This window comes from Vipera ursinii (assembly GCF_947247035.1).
Source record: "Vipera ursinii genome assembly, chromosome: 4".
In the NCBI taxonomy this organism is placed as follows: Eukaryota; Metazoa; Chordata; class Lepidosauria; order Squamata; family Viperidae; genus Vipera; species Vipera ursinii.
The window spans coordinates 48,750,535-48,773,911 of record NC_139514.1 but is presented as its reverse complement, the minus strand read 5'-3'; the positions used below and the strand labels follow the sequence as shown (position 1 = coordinate 48,773,911).

The following is a 23,377-nucleotide window of genomic DNA, read 5'->3' as shown; positions in this document are numbered from 1 at the left end:
TTTATGAGTCATGGACTTCAACTCCCAGAATTCCTGAGTCAGCATAGTTGAAGTCCATGACTCATAAAAGAGCCGAGGTTGCCTACCCCGGGGATAGGACAATGTTGGCTGCATTTCAGAATGAGCTGATTAATCATTCACTTCAGGCAGCAAGAAAAGTCAACCAGCTAAGGATGATAGCGAGGGAAGGAGAGGCGCTGGGAAGAGGAGGAAGATGCTGGAAAGAAAGTATTTTACATGAGTACTTGTCAGAATTAAAAGGCATCAACCTTAACGTTTTGTTTACGGGAATCTCAATATCGCTTCTTTATAGAATATGCTCTTTTGGAAAAAAATATTTAATGTTTGTAACACGCTAATTTCTATGGGCAAAGGTCTCATTTTGGGGAGTGGTTCGGGAAACAAATGTTAGATATATGAAGTCCAACATACATTGCACAGATTTGAGGCTTTTTCCAGCTACAGAATATAGATAATGAGAATCCATATACAATTCAATGTCTGAGGCATGCTGGTATTAATAGCTCATCACCCATAGGTATACAGATAGTCCTCAACTTATGATAATTTGTTGAGCTACCATTTGAAGTTATGACATTGAACGAAAGACATACAACCCGTGACCAAAGTTACCCTGTTGTAGTGCCCCCACAGGTATTTATTGCAATCTGGGCACATTTTACTTGTAGCTGGTTGGCAAGTGCCCTGTAATTATGGGACCACCATTTGGAATCTTTCCTACCAGCTTCCCCAGAAAGTTAATGGTCACAGGGAAGGTTGCAAGTTTCTACCGCCTGCCAAAAAAAATACCCTCTAGTCTCAGGAGCTGGCTAGAAAAAAAAGTCTAGCAAAACAGCTGGATTTTATGATTGCATTTCTTAGCAACAAAAATCCCAGTTCCAATTTTGGTCAAAAGTTAAGGACTATCCATAACGCAGTTGACTATGGCAGGGAGTCTTTGCACATACAGTATATAAATCCATCCTAGTACAGAGAGTAATCCTACTATTGAAGACTGGCTCAGAGAGTGTTCTACTATTATTCTACTATTCAGTATTCTATTACTGAAGACTGGCTGTTCAATACTACTTCCAGAACCAGTTGTAGAAATTCATTGTTCTTTCCATGTTAATTTTTGTATCATTAGACTAGAGTAGGGGTCCCCAACCTATGGTCTGTAGCCCGGTCCCAGGGTCTGGGCTTTTGGCCAGCAGGCTGCGGAAATGGCTGGCCGGTGCACGCACATATGGGTGTGCATCACTCTACTCACACTAGCGCCCATGGCCCCATTTGTGCACGTGCATGGTGTGAATGGGGATGCTAGTGCGGAATGGGTGTCTGCAGCCCATTTGCACATGTGTTGCTAGCCCAGGTGATTTGCGTAGCCCATACGCATATGCGCGAATGGGCTGCTAGCCGCTGTGGGGATGCACGGCCATTCATGCATGTGCACGGTGCCAGCGCATGCAGCATACGTGAATGGGGCTGCTAGTGCTGCACCAGTGGCCCTGTGCGTGCAAGCATACACACGCACCAATTTTGAAGCTACTCTCCTTCCCTCCGGTCTGCGAGACTAGAAAGGTTGGAGACCTCTGGACTAGAGAGTTGTAACCCAACATTCGTAGTTCCATGTACGAAATAGCTTATTGTTTCTGGCTGGTTTTACACATTGTTCTAAGTCATAATGCAATGGGTTTTGTTTTGTCTTGGATTAAAAACTTGTGTGAAACCAACCATTGTGGCTTGCAATGATTGTTTTTATTCTGTATGTACATCAAAGACTCTTGGTTTGGTTCTTGGAATGCTGCTTTCAGGGTTGCAAAAATCATCTTCATTTGCACCCTACATCAGGACTTTTCAACCAGTGGTATGGGTACCGTACATTGGCACCTGGCAGGTGGTATGTGACCATTCTAGAAAAGTAGTGGGGGAGGGGAATGAGCTGAACCGGTGGCAGCACTGCACAAACCTGAGCGAGAGATGGCTGGAGCTGCAGGGCTGTCAGGGCTCAGTGAAAGGGCCAGAATCAGCGCTGCTTTGGGGCTGTCAAGGCTCAGTGGAAGCGCCACGATCAGCGCCAGGCTCCAGTTGGAGCTCAGCGCTGATCCTGGCGCTTCTGCTGAGCCCAGAAGCACCAATCAGCTAGAATGTTGCAGCATCTCCAGGGTCTTGTGATTTATATTCAGATGCTTGGCAACTGATTCATATTTGTGACGGTCACAGTGTCCCAGGGTCATGTGAAGTGACCAAAACCTTCTGCAACCACCCAGCAGACGGGGGGGAATAAAAACCAAACACCTCCCCACCCCACCCCCGCTGCCAATCCTCAACAGAAATGCTCACAATATTGAAAACCTCGGACAGGAAGAAGAGTGCCGCCGGACGGGCAGGCGGGTGTCTTGCTCGGCTGTGGCTCGGGGGGCACTTTGCTCAGTGCCATTGTAACTTTGAACAGTCACTAAGCGAACTGTTGTAAGTCGAGGACTACCTGTACTTCCTCACCTTTTTCTCTCTTTTTTTGGTCATCAAATTTTTGACACCTTGCTAGGCGACTGGTGGTACTCGGATGTTGCCATATTCTAAAAGTGGTACAATGGGTGAAAAGGTTGAAAAGCCCTGCCCTACATCATTTATTTACATATTGTTTTGGTATCTTCATTTGTCTTCTTGTGAAAAATCTGTTTGAACTCCTTTTAACAAGTTATCTGGAAGACAAGATTTTGACTTTCTCTTGATTCTGTTGTTGCTGCATAGGAAGCAAGTGATATTATTTACTTTTGCTACTCTAATACTGTTATGTTAAGAAGTACACAACTGATCTGTTTTAAAGCAGCCTTACAGATTGTTTGCAGGTGGAATACAAACCAGTTTTTCATTAACAAATAAAATATAAATCTGCATAACCATTCTTTTAAATAATCTGTTCTGTAATGGAATTGCTATCTTTAGCAATCTTGCTCAAGGGGATAAGGATAAGAAATTCTTACATGATACATAGTTCTTCAGCTGGAACAGATATGAATACATTCATTGTATTCATTGTTCTCCAATTTATATATCTTGTTCTCTGGTAATAATATTGGGAGAAAGTCAACCTTTATCGTTTTGCTTATTTTTTAACATACTTTATAGTTAATATACTGCTTGGGGAAATTGGTATGTAACTTATTTATGCTGAAAACCGAAGCAGGTAGGAATGAGGCTATTAAACTCATTGGCAATTACTTTCAAGTAAACATCACAAAATTACACATTTTAGATGGAAGTATAACAATTATAAGGGTACATGCTTCTCAATTTGGATGTTAATAATCAAATAATCATTGATTTGACAGCTAAATGGTTACTTGTTATAACGGCAGTATTATTTTTCTTTTTGATATTTTTTTTTCTTTTGATAAATTATTAAAACAAGTCTTGAACATACAATGGCTCTTTCATAGCACTAAAAACTGGCTGGAATGTCCTAATTTAAGTATTCAGTATAGTTAGTATTCCACATTAGTTATCAGTTGTGTTAAGTTAAATGTTGGCTGTCATGTATTACCTAGATGGAATTGTTGGATATTTTAAGTTGTGCAGAAAAGGTGTAGAACATAATACTGATTAATGTGCAAATATTTCCTTTTGTGACTCTTATATTCCAGTTAGTTTTCTGTATTTACAATTAGTGATAACCAATGACACTGTAACACGGCAGTTTTAATGTAATCACAGCATGAAACCGCATTTCACTATCAGCATTTCTATGTCATGCAGAAAACCACATTAGCTGCTCTCTTTAAAGAAGGCCTAACTCTGTAAATTAATAGAAATGTTTTCTCATGGCCATATATCACTCTAGTTTATATGCTGAACTTGCTATTCTCTTATTCTGAATGGATTGTAGATATAAGCATTTTTTCTTATTATATTTTTAATAATAGTTTGGCAGTCATTCTCTTATTTGATTTCTCTGTCAAACCACATAAGTAGATATCCTGAATTAGTTGTATTTAATCACGTGTCCTTGTATACTTTTATTTGGTGTTTACTGGAATTTAATCTTTGATATGATGTATGTATAAGAAAACAGTGATATCAGGTATATTAGTGCCTTCCACTAATACGTAATTAATTATCAGTCATTAACTGTGTATATGAGATAAAAAGTTATGTCAGGTTTTTCATTTTTAAAATCAAAGTGATGTTTTAATATCTGTTCTGTGCATTTTTGACAAAGATCCAAATTAATAGTATGTGGGAAAGGCCTTGCGGAAGGAGGGGAAGAGATTCTGCTTAGGCAACAATCAGACAAAAGGGGGAGGAGCCTGAACTTGCTTAACTGTCAGAGAAAAAAGCTTAGAAAGGGCCTGCCCCTAAATATTTACACTAATAAAAGAGATAGTTGGAGATTTATACTTTCAGTTTTTCAATGTTCTGTTAATGTAGCCGTTCAATAAAGTAGAATTAGCTCACCTAGTCATACTTCCTGTTTGGTTTATCTGGAGGACTGACAAGAACTAATCATAAAAATCTATTATTTTCAATGTATTGCTGTATTAATGGGTACAAGACAAAGCATGACTTGTTGTGGGGGGGGCGAGTGTCTTCTGAATGTTTCAAGCTACAATCTGAATGAGCTTCAGTCAGTAGAGCTACCAGTGATGTAGTAAGGGCAATGGAGACCAAAATATCTAAAATATATCAAGGTAGGCATGTCAAACTTCTGGCCCAGGGGCCAGATGCATCATACTGAAACTGTGCCCACCCCATTGCCAGCAAGGGGGGAAAAGTCTCAATACGTCATGCGACATCACATGACATCGCATGACGTCGCATGTTTGACATGCCTGCTCTAAGGGGTATTTTGTAGCTGCTTTTAAAATATTAGGAATTTGAGATAGCATAGGGATAATATTAAAGTAGTCTGATTATTCTTTGTTTTATCTATCTATATTATATCATATTTCTATAGCTGCCTATCAAACTAAATGTGGGCAGCTTACAATCAACAATTAAAACAATATCGCAAGTATTAAAATACTTTAAAAAATAGGTATTAACAAGATAATTCAAATAAGATTGTGGGAGAATTCTAATCTAAATACAATACAAGGATTGCATAGACTTTCCAAGACATAACAGGGACGGAGTTAACCTCGCCTCTGGGTTCAGTTTTAGAGAAAGAAATCTAACAAATAAAATTGCAGATGTATGTGTACTAACTATTTGGGGCATGCAGACATATTTGTGCACTGACAGTTTTATTGTTAATGATATGCACACACGTGTATAATTAGATACAGTGTAGAATAAATTTACATGTTGTTTCCAATCAATAATTACTTTTTTATGACAGAGCAATTTAATATAGGCCCTCCATGCACACTGCAGTCTTTTGGGATGGTGTAGTAGTTAATCAAAGAAAGATGTTTATGTACATTAAACACTTCCCTTTTTTGATGTCCCATTTCATTGTTTTCATACGGCATGTGTTTAGCATATGCATAGGTCATTCTTTCTCAGCGATGGGTCTCCCAACTGTAGAACAGCTTAGCCCCAGCTATTTATCCCTGTGTAAATATGGTTCTTTAGGAAAGAATTTAGAGATGCTTAAACATACTTTTTGTTTTATTTTCTGTACAATATCCAAAAAGGCAGAAAGATTGTTTGCATTTCCTGACTTAATATAACAATTTTAAAATAAGGTTGTCAGCAGAGAAAGACTTTTCTACCCTTCATTAGCTGCTAGAATGCCCTTTCCCACAAATTCTATAACATCGGAACATAGTGTTCATGTTTGGAGAGCCAATTTGATTCTGTTTATATAAACATGTTTTCTTTAACTAAGTTATAAATGGATGAACTTTTATAATATTCCCAGGACTCCTGAAGGTTTCCTGACAGGATAAGATACAGTGTAAAAATAAAAACAAAAACAACAAAATGCTTCCTTTTAAATGCTTGAAGGTATTATATACTGGACATCTTGGGAGTAATCAATCTTTTAAGAAGATTAAAGAATTTGATAAAGGTCTAAGTGTCATGGATCAATTCTGATTAAGCAAATTGATGTGGAACCAGAATTAAAAAAATAACATTTTAAAATGTGATATTAATTTGGATAATTGATAAATGATATGTAAACAAAAATACAAAAAATGGACTTGATGTGAAGTAGAAGTGGTTTTTGTATTTTGATTCTTGAAAACAAAACACATTTTTGATTCACAGTGTAAAATAATAATGAAAGGCACATTGAAAGAAATTATAAGGAAAGTAGGCTATAAAAGTTTGCTTTTCATATGTATACTGCAGTTTGATTCCAGTCAAGTACTAATGAAATTTATGTTTTTCCTGCCCTTCTGCCAGTAAACATACCATTTGAAGTATTTTTAAAGATGCAATTACAAAACCAATTACAGCCTGGTGGTTTTTTCCACACTACATGCTTAATCAAACAATAAACAAACTATAAGGATACTACTGTTGGTGTACCCTTATCAACTAGATAAACGATATCCTTGTGTGCCCTTATCAACTAGAGCAGGCAAATAGTAATAGTCTGGAGGTTATGAGGTTATATTTTAACTCCCTATATACAAAGGGAATAATATTTTTTCTTTGCGTTTTAAACAAAGAATACTGAATGTTTCAGTTATGTGGAAGTGCTGTTTGGTGTGAACCCACAGCTTCTTTTTCTCAAGTCTAATAATCTAGCTTCCTCTGCTGTGTAAATTATACTAGGAAATTATCTTTACAATGTAACTTGGAAGGTGGATAATATGCTTCACAGCAAATACACTCCACAATTAACAAACAATCTGAAATTTGCTCTTGCTTGAAATCCCTTAATAATATGAATTTTATACCCTACCAATTGTGTTCTTAAGATTGTGATTGAAAAAAATAAATAATAATATTATCTGTATCTGCTTCCAGGTGCCTACTGATGGAAATGCTGGTCTGTTGGCAGAGCCTCAAGTAGCCATGTTTTGTGACAAATTGAATATGCATATGAATGTTCAAAATGGAAAATGGGAATCTGATCCTTCTGGAACTAAGAGCTGCATCGCGACAAAAGAAGGGATTTTACAGTATTGCCAGCAAGTAAGTTTCTTTTTTAACATGCACTTTTAAAAACATTTTTAGTATCGGATACCAAGTCTTCCTCCAGCTTTTAAAGTGAAATATTCTGAAATCTTGTCTCAGAATAAGATTTGACGCTAATGGTATTCGTGTCTCTTCTAAAGATTTCTTCTTTAATTTTGTTTCCACATTATGTCCTGAATCACTAAGGGACAGGGAGAAAACATTTCTCATTATTATAATAGATGCAGCATGTCCTCGGTTTCTCTGTGCGAACAGTTGATTGGCTTTCTGTAAAACTTAAGTTTGATAGAAAAGATAAAAGAAAAAGTGAATTATTGTCACATATGTATCTGTGATGCTTGGTTATGGCATTGAAACAGCCACTTTCAAACAAGAGCAGGTATTTTGTCATATGAAATGGAATATAAATAGCTGTTTGGCTTATTAGAATGTTAAAATGATTCCCCTTAAGAATAATTCTGATATTCAGATCATTGTTTTAACATGGCTTTTGTCATAACATACATCCAGACTCTTGATTATATGAAGCAGTCAAAGTATTTGATGAATGCTTCTTAAAAGTAAAGCTGGAAAACAGCAAGATGTTTCCAGCCTTGCCCAATAGGCAGAATGGGAGTTGAGTATGTTACTATTGACTTCAAAATTCACATACCTTAATCCTTTCCCTTTCCATGCCCAAATCATCTTATAAATACAGATGATGCCGGAGGTGTGGCATAGTTTAAAGGCCTGCTTAGAACTCGTCAGAGATAAACTGTCTTTAATTGATGCAGTATTGGCTGGAAAAAGAAATACAGTGTTATCTTTTGTTGCAGATCAATCTGTGATTCATTTTTGTTTCATTCCTTCTGATCTCTTTTCTCCTTTTTTGGGTGTGGGTGTGTGTGTGTGTGTGTGTGGAGAAGACACTCAAGAGGCCAAGTATACTGGAAATCTAAAAAAATGTTGTGTGTTCCATTTTAAAGCAAAATGATATGTCAAATAGTGAAAATGGATAAATTTAGAAAGCATCAGTATGGCTATTTTGCAGAGCAGTCTCCAATTTGGTGACTTAGAAGTAAGTAAGACCTTTCAACCGATATCTGATTATTCCGGGGGCCTATGGCACCTAGAATGATATGTTAAACCCTACTTTATTATTAATTTAGCAAGTTGATTCTGCCAAACAAAATTTGTACTGCAGATTAGTACAAGCCTTCATATTTCCTGTTTGTCAGAAGCTATAAAAGCTAGAACAACAAAGCTGAGTTTAACTTCAGGAGAAAAAAAAATTCTGTCCTTTATTATCAGCAGAAAAATCCCTAACTTTACATGACACTATATTGTCTGTTGAGAGATTAACTTAACTTTCTAATATGGATAAACTATTCTAATATAAGTTACAGCTTTATTGGATAGAGTTAGAAATGTTGGAACAGACTACTTTTTTTCTTTCTGGTATGCAGGGTCACATGACAGTGAGTGTGTTATAGCGTAAAATGGATCTAAAATTAATCCCTGGGTTCCCAAATTGAATAGACATTCCAGTATTATTAATAGCCACACAGTTACAAATAATGGGAATTTGGTAAACAATAGAAGTATAATGCAATTTCTGGTTAAATATTTAAAAGCAAGCTTCTCTTTACTATCAGAGTAGAAAAAGCAGACGAAGACAGCTTTTGGGGTTGGGAGTCATACAACATCTGTGGGCAGGTGTAGGTAGGTGTCAGAGGTCACCTTATATGTTTGGAAAGTGAGGGATTTTCAGGATTTTCTTTCAATTGTTTTAGGTCTTACAGTACACTTCTCAGGTATTCCCACGAGGAATTAATAAGGAGCAGTAGGATCCAGTTAAAGGGGACCATTATACTAATATAGAACAAGCATTTTCCATGGCCATTAGGAGAACGGCCAAACATTTTTTAACTCAGAAAAGTCCAGAGATTAAATTTTGAATATCAGCCTCTATCAGGTTTTGACTTCTGGGCAGAAGTACTCCATAGTTTGTGGCCTCATTATTGCTGGAGAACTTACAAACAAGTAAGCCAGTTTCTAAACTGGGATTATGTGTCTGGAGAGCTAAGATTTGCAGTTAAGCCCAGTGTGAAGTCTGATAGCTCCATACTTAGAGATGGAGGAAACTCCTATCAGTTTCAGCAATTAGGATCAGAAGCAATTCTGAGAGTCATAGAAAGTGGACGTACGCACAGCCTCACTACCTAAATCATTTTTATTCTCAGGAAGTTCAGTGATACAATGCATACATGAAGGTCAATACATACATATAATATTATCCATAAATTATATGTAAATATACATACGTTAAAATTATATACATTATAGATGTACTATACATGACCAGAGTAGATTGAGTGGGGTCAGGCTGGAGATATTTAGAACTCTTGTAAATATAACCTCAATTGTAGTGGTAGAAACTCTTTCTTCAAAAATCTCTGGAGGAGGTCTGAATAATAAAAAGTTGAAGTGTGTATATATTGATAATATATTTATAAAAATATACTGCATCTTGTATACAGATTATCTAATGTATGAATATGTATACATTATGTATACAGTACATACATGAAGATCAATATATACATATATTATACATAAAGTATACATACATAATTATATTATGCATTATACATACATGTTACATTATACATATATTATACATTCATAAATAATTATACATACATTGTTGCATTCTAATACTTCATTTATAACCATGGGGAAAAAATGGATCATTAGTGTTATTATTAATTCTAAATACGCACAGAGGAGGAACAAAGCAATTTAAGAAAAAAACAAAAAGTATGAGTATTTAAATAAACTAATAATAAAATATTAATTGAAAAGATAAATTTATACAGTACGCTGTGTTTCCTCCTCCTTTACCAAAAACAATTTATATAATTTTAATCAAGGGTCTTCCCAATGTTTCATTTGAAATTTTGAGCCATATAATAGGAACTAAACCTGTGTAGTAGGTTTGTATGCTTCTGCCCATTCCTAAAATAGCTGACACAATGTCATGGACAAACATAATTAAAAAATAATAATAAAATTGGGTTGTGCATATGACCTGGAGATTTAAAGGGAGAAACCACATTAAGAGTCCCAGACCTCATTAGTATCAACTTTATACAGCCAGATGGTGAAGGAGTTATAGGCACATGCTGTGTTGCACACCTGTGTATTCCAGGGTATTGCTTTCCAGTCAAATTGAAAACCAAGCACATCCTTTCATTTTATTCATTGTATGATCAATGTATTTCCATAATATAAGCATGGTATTAACATAATACAAACATTGGCCCATTAGAACTGATTACAACTAAAAGCGAAATGTTGAAAATTAATGCTGAAAAACAAAATATTGAATAGTATATTTGTATGTGTTCAGACCACTTCTATAACTTCTGTGCATTTTATACCCATGGTTATAATTAACATTGTACACAGGAGAGCACTGTATGACTAATGGGAACTGTTTAAAGCACCATAAACTCAACAAATTACTTGGTAGTATTGCGTTAATTACTGTTACAGAGCGAGCTATGTTTGCTAGTAAAAGCCATGAAGAGTTCAGAAGTATTGGTTTCTATGTTCATTAGTGTAACTTGCTTTGTTAGCTAGAATTTAGTTATTAACTGGGCTTAATTTAAGATAGTAAGGGACGCAGTGGCTCAGTGGGTTAGGACGCTGAGCCTGTCGATCAGAAGATCGGCAGTTTGGCGGGTCGAATCCCGAGTGCCTCACAGAGTGAGCGCCTGTTACTCATCCCAGCTTCTGCCAACCTAGCAGTTCGAAAGCACGTAAAAATGCAAGTAGAAAAATAGGGACCACTATGGTGGAGAGGTAACAGCGTTCTGTGTGCCTTTGGCGTCTAGTCATGCTGGCCACATGACTATGGAGACATCCTCAAAGTTGGAAGCATTTAATTATACTGAAACGTTAAACATGTATCAAAGTGCTATTGGCTACATTCAGCTATAGTCATTTTTTACAATTTTGATTCATATTTCAGCTTGCATTAATACATCTGTTGTATATTTATAATCTTAAAATTTATGTGTCTGGGAGCTTAAAATTTGCACTGTTTTATGATATATGTGCACATAGTAACATTCTGAAATCATTACAGCCTCTTCATTTCATGGACTTGCAAGAGAGCCATTTGCCTTAGTCATAAGGTCACTTTGGGCCAGTCCAACTCACCTCACAGGGTTGTTGTTATGGGGAAAATAGGAAGAAGAAGGTGGAATTAAAAAAACTAAATAAATACAGTTCTATTAAGTTAATGTTACGATTTCAGTTTCTGAAATACAGTATTCTAGATGTAACATTAATTTAGTTTCTATAACAGTACAATTCGAAATAATCCCCAATAAGAATAGCTGCGGAGTAAATCTTATTTTTTTCTTAAAAACTTTCTGAAAAATCCACCATATTTTTATCCAGAAGGCTTTAACATTTTTACATGTCCACCATATATGATAATAAGTTGCCTCTTCACTACCACATCTCCAACACTTAGGTGGTTGATTTGGATACATACATGCTCTGAGATATTTTTGATGTATGGCATTGTTATCTTTTTCATAGCTTGTGTTAGCCGTGCTGTAGAGAGTTGAGTGGTCAGACACTTTTTTGATAAAGTGGGTGTCCATTGGAAAATACATAGATGGCCTGTTTCTTTTTTCTGATGTCACTGGACAATAAAGATTTTGCTTCCTGAACAATATAGATTTTTGGCTCTAATCATGAAAATAACTTGTAGTTTAATCTACCGCATACCGTATTATAGAAAGTTTCTGTTTTTACACAATAACAGGGGTTGCTCGGGACAGGGGTTGCTCCTCTGTCCTAGTCCTATTAGATCTCTCAGCAGCTTTTGATACCATTGACCATGGTATCCTACTGCGGCGCCTCAGGGGGTTGGGAGTGGGTGGCACTGTTTTACAGTGGTTCTCCTCCTACCTCCTGGGTCGTTTGCAGTCAGTGTTGACGGGGGCAGAGGTCGGCCTCGAGGCCTCTCGTTTGTGGAGTCCCTGGGGTCGGTCCTCTCGCCCCTTTTGTTCAACATCTATATGAAGCCGCTGGGTGAGATCATTCGTGGTTTTGGGGTGGGGTATCATCAATATGCTGATGATACCCCGCTTTTTATCTCCACCCCGATCCAACCCAGTGATGCCCTCGACGTGATGTCCCATTGCCTGGAAGTGGTACGGATTTGGATGGGGAAGAACAGGCTTTTTATTTCCACCCCAAATCACCCCAAATCAACACAGCCCTCGCTGTGATGTCCCGTTGCCTGGAGGCGGTGAGGGTCTGGATGGGGAGGAACAGGCTTCGTCTAAATCCCGACAAGACCGAGTGGCTGTGCATACCGGCATCTCGGGTTGTCCACTCTATTCCATCTTTAACTATAGGGGGTGAGGTGTTACCCCCCATTGATAGGGCTCGCAACTTGGGTGCCCTCCTTGACTCACAGCTCTGTTTAGAAGATCATATAGGAGCTGTGACCAGGGGGGCTTTTTATGGTTTTTTTATTGCTTTTATGAAAACATATTTAAACAAAAAAATACATATAAAAAACAAGACATAACATAAACAATACAATCAACAAAAATACAAAAAGAATACTTAACTTCCGTTATTCCTAATCTTTCTAATAATTTTCAGGTGACTTCCTCAAGTCCCCCCTATCTGCGTTTCATCATAAATCATCATTAGCAATTTCTATTTCATAATTTTAAATCATATTTAATATCTATCTATAGTTAATTTCTTATCATTTAACAATCATTGTTTCTTTTTTTTTTTTTATTGAAAAGTTTTACAATACAATTTTCCATTAAAAACCCCCATCCCCCCCGACCCTCCCCTCCCCAGCTCCCCCCTCCCTCTTCCCTCCCCGTACCTCCCCCCCACCCTCCTCCCCCCCCCGGACTTCCCAGAGCTAAATACAAGGTATATATATATAAAAACAATCATAAGCAACCATATACTAACAACCATAAATTCTAAAATCCATCACCCTCTAACTTGTATAAGAACAAACAAAACTTAACATTATTAAATATATATAAAAAAGAAAATTGGAAAAGAAAAGAAAAAACACGAAAGAAGACTTATTCAAATGCTAGATAAAACTTCTTAACCCTATACTTATTCTGGATAAACTCAATCCACTTTCTCCATTCCATAATATAACGTTCTTGCGAGTGATCTTTCAAATAAGCCGATATCTTCGCCATCTCTGCCAGGTCGGAAACCTTTAAAGTCCATTCTTCTATGGTCGGCAGCTCCTCTTTCTTCCAATATTGTCCTATCAAAAGTCTTGCTGCCGTAATTAAATTCAGCATCAACTTAGAGTCCACCACTGTAGCATCAACAATTATTCCCAACAAAAAAATTGCGGACAAAACTTTATCCTTCTTTTAAAAATCTTCTGTATATTCCACCAGATTTTAATCCAAAAGGCCTTAACCTTTTTACATGTCCACCATATGTGAAAATATGTTGCATCTTCAGCCCCGCACCTCCAACACTTAGGCTGATAATTCGGGTACATACTTGCAAGTTTTTTAGGATCTAAATGCCATCTATAAAACATCTTATAAAAATTCTCTCTTAAGTTTTGAGCTTGAGTAAATTTCACATTCCTCACCCAAATCTTCTCCCACATATCCATAGTAATAACTTCCTGGATATTTTGGGCCCATTTTATCATACAGTCCTTAACAAGCTCTGTTTCTGAATCAATCTCAATCAGTGCAAGATATATCCGTTTAATGTGTGCAGGTCCCTGATGTCTAATTTGCTTTATCAAATTTTCATCAATCGTTGCAAATCCAATTTTCTGGTCTTCTTTCCACCTGGCCCGTAGCTGAGTATATTGAAACCATGTTTGTACAACCTTCTCTTCTCGCAAGAAGCTATATGATTTCAAACACCAAACATTCCTTTCTAAACTTAAAATTTCCTTGTAGGTAGTCTCATCGTGTTTGAAACCAGCATGTATATTTTCTATTGCGTGTTTTGGAATTGCCCACAATGGTATCTTACAACTTAGCTTATGTCTATACTTCTTCCAAACTCTCAGCAATGCCTGTCTTAGAATATGCGTCCTAAACACGGTACCTACCTTCTTATCATACAACAAATATGCATGCCAGCCAAACAACAAATCATGGCCCTCAAGATTTAATAACCTCGATTGCGTCAAGTTAATCCAATCACTTATTCCTACTAATGCAGCAGCTTCATAATATAATTTGAAATTAGGCAATTTAAGGCCACCTCTCTCACGAATATCCTGCATAATCTTAAGTTTAACTCGTGGCTTTTTCCCTGCCCACACAAATTTATTGATACCACGCTGCCATTCCTCCAAGTTAGAATCTTTCTTAAGAATCGGTATCATTTGAAATAAAAATAAAAATTTGGGCAGGACATTCATTTTCACTGCTGCAATCCGTCCCAACAAAGTCAATTGCAATTTTTGCCAACTCTCCAATTCTTTTTGAATTTTCCCCCACAATTTTTCGTAATTATTTTTATATAGCTTTGTATTCGAGGGCGACAAAATTACCCCCAAATATTTAACCCTTTTAACAATCTCAAATCCAGTTAATCCTTCCAAGAAGGCCTTCTGTGAAACTGTCATGTTTCTAGCCAAAATTTTAGTTTTCTGTACATTTACTTTAAATCCAGAAACCTTCCCATATTGTGTTATTATCTCTATCAGGTCCACAACAGAATTCTCTGGCTGGGTCACTGTAACAACCAGATCATCTGCAAATGCTCTCAATCTATAATCTTGATCTCCAACTTGTATCCCCTTAATTTTTTCCGAATTCCGAATCTTGTTCAATAATATCTCTAAAGTTAATACAAATAGCAAGGGCGATAACGGACATCCTTGCCTTGTACCCTTCTCAATATTACATACTGCCGTCAAGCTATTGTTAACTATGATTCGGGCAGTTTGCTTTTGATATAATGCCCTAATCGGCTGCAAGAAATTTTCCCCAAAATCCATTTTATCTAACATTCTCAACAGAAATTGCCAATTCAATTGATCAAAAGCCTTTTCAGCATCTAAAAAGATTAGCGCTGCAGAGATCTGGTTGTGTCTTTCCAAAAACTCTAACACATCAACTATATGTCTAACATTATTTTTCATTTGCCTACCACTAATAAACCCCGTTTGATCCCCATGAATCACCTGTTGCAGAACCCTCATCAGTCTATTAGCCAAAACCTTAGCAAATATCTTATAATCTGTATTTAAAAGCGAAATCGGTCTGTAATTTTTAACTTGAGTAGCATCCTGATCTTCCTTCGGAATCAATGAGATAAAAGCTGTTCTCCAAGACGGTGGCACCTTTCCCCCCCTCTGGATTGTCTGGAACAGTTCCTTTAACGGTTTTATCATCTCAAATTGTAAATTTTTATAAAAGGCCGCAGACAAGCCATCCGTACCGGGCGCCTTATCAACCTTCAAATCCTTAATTGCTGTAAGGATTTCTTCTTCTGTGATCAGTTGGTTAATCCCCTCTCTTTGTGCTTGCGTAAGGACCGGAATATTAGCATTCTCCAAATATTTATCAATGTCTTTTACCTCAATTTCCTCTTTGGTATATAATTTCGAATAAAAATCCACAAAAGCATCCTTAATCAGATTCTGTTGAAACACAACCCTTCCTTTATATTCAATCTTGTCTATGTTAGAGGCCCTTTGTTTCTTCCTCAGTCTATAGGCTAACCATCTGCCTGGTTTATTAGCGTTGCAAAAAGTATTATGCCTAGCAAACCGCAGATTGGTTGCCACTTGGTCTGCCATTAATTTATCAAATTGTCCTCTTAACAGCCTAATAGCCTCTTTAATCTTCACGTCCCCTGGATTCAAAATCAAAACCCTTTCTTTTTCCTTTATTTCATTCTCCAGTTCTTTCCTTCTAGTTTCCATTACACGTCTACGTCTATTATTCATATATATCAACACCCCTCTCATATAGGCCTTACTAGCATCCCAAACCATATCCATCGAGGTACCCTTATTCATATTAATCTCGAAAAAATCCTTCATCCGCTGTTTACATTCTTCCACATTTTTCTGATCTCTAAACAAGTTCTCATTTAGGCGCCACGAGCGCCTATCTCTTTTCTCCTTATCAATCTCCAACCAAACTGGACTGTGGTCTGAAATAGTTCTTGCACATATCTTCACTTTTTTAGTTCTCAAAAAGAAGTCATTAGTCAACAAAATAAAATCAATCCTTGAGAAAGATTGGTGTCTGTCAGAGTAAAAAGTATAATCCTTCTCCTGCAGGTGCCTCTCACGCCAGATATCTCGCAATTCCAAATCATCCTTCAATTCAAAAAAAGTTTTAGGCAATCTGGCGTGGCTTGGAACACGCTTAAAAGCTCCAGCTTTATCCAAGTGTACATCCAGAACACCATTCCAATCTCCCATAAAAATAAAAGATTTATAATCCAACTGGGTAAGCTTTGTATGAAGTAAGCTAAAAAAATCAGCTTGTTGTTGGTTAGGTGCATATAGTCCAACTAGAAGCATCTTTTTACCTTCTAACAGCAGCTCAATCATAACATATCTTCCATGCTTATCTGCTTCAATTAAATCTGCTGTTAGAGCACTTTTAACATAAACAACTACTCCATTTTTCTTATTCTCTGCAGAGGCAACAAAATGCGTACCCAGTCTCGCGTTCAATAAATACTTTTGATCCAAAACTCTAATATGCGTTTCTTGCAAACATATAACGTCTATCTTAAATTGCTTTAAATATTGAAAAACTTTCTTCCTCTTCTGCGGTGAATTCAGTCCATTAACATTCCAAGTTAAGAATTTAGTTGCCATGAATATTCTCCAGAAGCCCATGGACCACAGCCTTGATAGGACTAACTTCTTTAGGCCGAGCTCCTCCCACAGCTTGACTGTATGTACGTTGCGAAGAAACTGAAGACTTTTGTTGATCTTGTTCTATTATTTTCTTTGCTCGTTTTAAAGCAGCACGCGTCACTCTTTGCTCTCTAGGATCATCCAAAGAAGTTGCAACTTGATCTCCTCCCACTCCACTTTCCTCCGTTTCCTCCTCTTGTTGTTCTTCTTCTCCAGATCCTTTCCCAGCTTCCAGGAGCGTTAATGGAGTTGCTTTTAAAACATTGTTGTAAAAATCACGCGCTTGCTTCACAGTAATCAACCGGTACCTTTTACCTTCATGCATCACCATCAGCCCCTGAGGAATCTCCCATCTGAACCTTATATCTCTTTGCTTGAGCTCATGCACGAGGAATGTATAATCCTTCCTTCCCCTTAAAATCCTTGGAGGAATTTCTTTTAAAACCAAAACTTCTTGTTCAGCAATCACCACTTTAACATCATAGGCAGCTTGTATAATTTGATCTCTGATCTCTCTTTTTGCAAAATAAACCACCACATCTCTAGGCAACTTCCTCTGTCTGGCAATCCATGAATTCACCCGAAACACTTTATCCATAGCTGCTCTTATTTCAGATGCTGGCAGGTTTAATACTTCTTCAAAAGCCTCAGAGATCAGCTGCTTCAAGTCTTCTTTAGTATCCTCTTTTAAACCTCTGATTCTGACAGCAAACTGCATCTGGTAAAATTGGGCTAAACTTAAGTCCTTCTCCAGTTTATCTCTTACATTTTCATTCTCTCTTACTTTGACTTCTAATATAGCATTCCTTTGATCCAAATCATCCATCTTTTCATCTAATTCTTCCACACATTCCGCCACTTTATGCACTGAAGACAAAATGTCTACCTTCATCACGCTGAGCTTCTGTTCCATCCTCTCTTCCATTCTCTCCTCCAGTTTCTCCAATTTCTCCTCCATCTGCGCAAATTTATCAGCCATTGATTGATTAATTGAGTCCAAAAGTTTATCCACAGCATCTCGAAACTCCTTCGCTGTCAGCGCTTCAGAAGGGTGCAACGCCTGTAAAGATGATTGTTGCACTGGCGAGGATCCACCACTCCGAAGAGTTTTAGGGGGAGGTTTCGCCGCCATCTTTTAATCCTCAAATATGACGCACTTTCACTTAGAGTTTAAAAAGTTCAAGTAGTTAGAGAGTATATTAAAATAAGCCTCTTCACCTTTATCTCTTGTACCGCTCTGCCTGCTCCTTTAAATCATAGTCCTTTCTTCAGGCAGGGATGGTTCGCAGACGCCTGGCTCCGCTCCAGAAAGTTCAGAGCAGACACGCCGGCCAGCTGGGAGCAACCCAGGCTACGGGGGAGTTCAATCCTTCAGCCGCCCAAGCTCCAAGCTCAGGCGGCCTCGGAGAGCTCTACCCCTACCTGGGGCCTCACCCCCTCCTCTTCTCCCGAGGAGGGGGCTTCAATTTCGCCCGAACAGCTGTTCGACGCTGTTACGGGCGAAAAAACAAACAGCTGAGCCGCGGGCAGCCCGGGAAGGCTGTCTTCGGCGCCGCGACGCCACCGGAATCAATCATTGTTTCATATTATCCTTAAGGATAAGTGACCAGGGGGGCTTTTGCCCAGGTTCGCCTGGTGCGCCAGTTGCGGCCCTATTTAGACCGAGATGCCCTACGCACAGTCACTCATGCGCTCGTGACCTCTAGGATAGACTACTGCAATGCTCTCTACATGGGGTTGCCCTTGAATACCACTCGGAGGCTCCAACTGGTGCAGAATGCGGCCGCACGAGTTGTGATGGGGGTCTCCCATCCTCCCATGTAACACCTCTGCTCTGCGAGCTGCATTGGCTTCCAGTTGTCTTCCGGGTGAGATTCAAGGTGCTGGTGATGACCTATAAACCCCTAAATGGCATGGGTCCGGAATATTTACAGGAGTACCTTTTGCCGGCGTTAACTTCCCATCGTCCTGTGCGCTCCCATAGAGAGGGCCTCCTCAGGGTGCCGTCGGTCAGGGAATGTCGACTGGCGGCCCCCAGGGGGAGAACATTCTCTGTGGGCGCGCCTGCCCTTTGGAACCAGCTTCCTGTGGAGCTCTGGATGGCTCCCAACCTTTGCTCTTTTCGCCGTGACCTGAAGACTTGGTTATTTGAACTTGCCGGCCTGGACTGAGGGATTGGGGTTTTAGATTTTAAATTCCAAATTTTAAATTTTAGAACGTGTTTTATTGCTTGGGCTATTTGGTTTAATTTATTTTAATTTTTGTATATTATGTGCTGTATATTGTGTTTTAATTGCCCTGTACACCGCCCCGAGTCCTTCGGGAGAGAGGCGGTATATAAATCTAATTAAATAAAAATAAATAAATAAAAGGGTATGCAAATACATGCAGGTATTTGGGGCTATATTGTGCCATTCCTTTCCATAAATCATAAACAAAACATTCCCTCCCTTTTTTGTTTTTGTTCTTGATTCTTTATTGCATAAATATACTGATGTGCAGTATGATCAAATATATTAATGTAGATATTTTTCTCTTGCTATTCCAATGGAACAGATAAAGAATAACCTGACATCGACAAACATAATTGCATAGGTATCTGTAATAGATGGAATATTGTGAAATATTGTGGTAGTGTGGATTAGTGCTTGAACCAAAACTATCTTATTTCAATCCTACAAAGGAAATAATTTCCAGGTAGGAATAAATATGGTACTTTGGAGTTCTTAGTGCTCTCTGAGTTGGTAGTTTGCTTTTAGATGCTTTATTATGCAATTATGTAACATCAGTGCACCATATTGAAACAGAAAGATCCAAACCTAGAAAATTAAGATTGGAGTTTTCAAATAACCTATCTTTTGGTAAGATATAAGAAGAAGGTAAGAATACTGATTGAAAAGCATGAAACAAAGGTGAAATATAAAAATTAAGGTGAAACATGAAAATCACCTTAATTACTCAGCACAATATTTTATAAATTAACTTTATTTAGAAGGTAATATTGTAGCTTAGTGTTGAACTGTGAGGTCCTTGGTGCTCTCTGAGCTTGGTTGTTTTCTTGTAGATGTTTCATCACCAAACTAGATAACATCAGTAGCGCATAGTACACTGATAAATTTATTTCTCAAGCCTATGAGGTAAAAAGTGGGCTGAGAGAAGAATAATTTTTATTGTCCTGTTTAAGTAATAGAAGAATATATACATACATACATATATACATATATGTATGTGTACACACACACACATCACCACACTTAACTAAAGTATGGAGGGAAGAACAGAAAGGAAAACTGAATTATATTAGTTCAAGAGTGTGTAGCCATAAATCCGATACTTTCTTTGAAATTCTGGTCTCTTGAACAAATTCGTTAATCTTTGACTTCCTAAAATATATTTTAATATTTCTAAATTATTCTAGATGTCTGTTCTAGTTGCAAAACACTACATAAGTACACTCTGCAGTGTAAAAAATATATTTTTTTAAAAGAAAATATGCCATTTTGATGGCTGTGGATAGCTACTCAAATCAAATAGCACATTTATATGTTAATGACATATTAAATATTACAGCTCTTTAAACTATTCAGAGGAACACTTCACTCCTGAGAATGCCTTTCCAGATTGCTCTTTCAAGTATTAGTGATGAAGGCTTTCTGAAGACTCAATTCAATCAGTTTGAAGGCTTTCTGAGGTAGTTTGCATATGGATGCACAGAAGACTGTCTACCTGTCCAAATAGTTACACAGACTGATAAATATTACTTCAGTGTATTTCTGTTGAAATCTGATGTAGCTCTGTATATATTGCCATAGTCCTGAATGGGAGAAGAAGCTTTTGAATTACAGATTGCCAATTACTTTGCATTTCTCTAAATTCCTTTGAGGTAGTTTATAAAATAACTTCTGTTCTGCAGGATCTTTATTTTCTAGTTCTTTGTGCATCAGGTTTGTAGAGAAGAGTGAAGAATTTAGAATTCCTGTATCTTTTTCGACTCTACTATACATGTTCAGTCTCTAGCTCTTTAGTGTCACTCTCTTCCTTTATCCAGATGTTAGAGATATTTATAAGCCTTAGCAAAAATCCAGGCCAGAGACACAGAATTTACTTCTCAGCATGAAAGCCCGCCCCCCAACCTCCCAGGTTAAAACTCTATGTGATTAATAGGCAACCGCTACTGGTAGCAGTGTGGGTTTAGCAATATCTTGGAAGGATATAGACAACAGAATGAGTAATAAAAGTATGCAGTTGCTAGGACAACATTTCCTTCTGTCCAGCTTCTGGCTAGCTGTTCTTGTATTGATTTAGCCTTTTGCCTCTGAAGCAGTTCTACAACTGTTGTGTTGCTACTTTGGTGAAGAAGTTTTAATAAAATTGCTGACAGACAATGGATTCTTTCAAATGTGTCTCTGTTTCTGTAGGTGGGGTCTATGGGTGAGAACGTATACACATAAATATACCCCTTCCTTCTTCCCTCCCTCCCTCCCTCCCCAGCAGTGGGGAAAAAAAGCCCGATTCATATATGCGGAATCTGCACCGCCTGCCTCCCTCCCCATGCCTTCACTTTGCTAAATTGATCTAGAAGTGAGGTTTACGGTAGCAGGCTGAGCATGCAGACAGGGGCATGGGGGGGGGAGGTGGGTGGTACAGATTCCCCGTACGTGATACCGTGGTTCCCCCCCCAGTGCCAGTTTTTCACTGCCATACTGTTAAACTTTCTTTAGCGTTTAATTGATGCAGAACGGGAAGGATCCGCATTCTGTATCAAGTAAACTTTAAAGAAAGTTATACAGTATAGCAGCGAAAATCTGGCAGTGGGGGGAACCCCCCCCTTTTTTTTTGAGATGCCAGACTAGCGTGCATTCATGTGTCTCCAATCCCCTTTCTTGCTGCAAAGCCAGATTTGAGCCCTGGGGTCGCTCCTTCCAGCCAATTTTGGAGCCAGTCCAAAAGCGAAGGGAATGGTTCCCACCACATACCTGATCACTGCGGGCCTTCGTTTCTAAAGGCCCTCTGCACAGACTCCAGACAAACTGAGATCCAGGACTGAAAAAGCAGCAGTGGGAGTGAAGGGCTGTTCAAAGGAGAAGGAGAAAGTGGGAGAAGTCACTACCAAACAGGCAAAATGTGACAGATGTGGGGGCACGGTAGGCCTAGCTGCAAACCAGGGTGCGTGGGGAAGCTCCCCTAGCCTCCCCCTGCCCCACCTCATGTCTAGCAAGCAGACGGTGTGATGGAATGGGTGGCCAGCTGTGCAGTCTCTTAAGTAGGGCTAATTTTGGGGGGTAGGGCTTATATTAGGCCCAACCCCCAAAATTAAGTTAAGTCTTATTTCCGGGGTAGGTCTTATTTTTGAATAAACCACGGTATATGCATGCACAAATGTTTTTTAACTTTGTGAAGACTGAATCTGTGCATGACAATCAGAAGAATGTTTCTCTGTACAAATTAAAAAATAACTAAGAACGACTGAAAAAACAAAGGAAGGATTGGTGAGGTAACTATGCCTTGCAAGGTTGACTCAGCCTTCCATCCTTCCGAGGTAGGTAAAATGAGGACCCAGATTGTTGGGGGCAATTAAGCTGACTTTGTAATAATGCCGCTTGGGGTGTGTGTGAAAGCCCTAATAAGCAGGCATATACATAGAATGAAGGCTACTGCTAAGCTTGTAAGCCGCCCTGAGTCTTCGGAGAAGGGCGGGATATAAATGGAATTAAAATTTAAAAAAATTTTTGGCAGCAGTCTAATTAAACAGCACAAAAGGTGACTATAAGCATCATTTGCAAAGTGTAATGTAACAAAAAATAAAGTCTATTGTGCATTGACTGGTTTACAAGAAGTGCATGAGAAAAGAGATAGGTTTGAATCATTGATATTATACTAATATGGTTGAAGGTTGGTTGGGGAAAGTAGGAAGACTAGTATATGACTAGTATAAAACAAATATATTTGTTTATATAATGCAATTAGTTGTATGTATCAGCGGCCCCCAACCTTTTAGGCACCAAGGACCGGTTTTATGGAGAGAGGTTTTTCCGTGGACCAGGGAGGAGGCGTGGTTTCATGTGGGCTTTGCTTGTTTGTGTGGACCAGTTTCTGGCATGTCGTGAACCGGTGCCAGTCCACGACAGGAGATTGGGGGCTCCCACTATCTATCACAGAATTTATGTATCAAAGAACAAACTTGATGGATATGAAGAAGAAAATTGAATGAGATCAAATTATGCATTAAAGATTAGATCTGCTAGAATAATTTTTGTATTTTGTATTTTGAAAAATGTTGATTAAAGGTGGCTAAGATGTGCAAATGCTAAGAAAAAATTAGTATTTGCAGGATCTGTTGCACTTAAAAGAAATCAAAATGGT

General features: G+C 38.2%; 1 protein-coding gene across 2 annotated transcripts in view; it reads left to right on the top strand.

Annotated features, from left to right (window-relative positions):
• Positions 1-23,377, top strand: part of APP (amyloid beta precursor protein) — a 120,231-nt gene that overhangs the window by 24,985 nt on the left and 71,869 nt on the right. For both annotated transcript variants that reach the window (XM_083361821.1, XM_083361820.1), the window contains exon 2: positions 6,925-7,092. In XM_083361821.1, the coding sequence (XP_083217947.1) occupies positions 6,925-7,092 (168 nt within the window). The remainder of the gene's footprint in view (positions 1-6,924; positions 7,093-23,377) is intronic.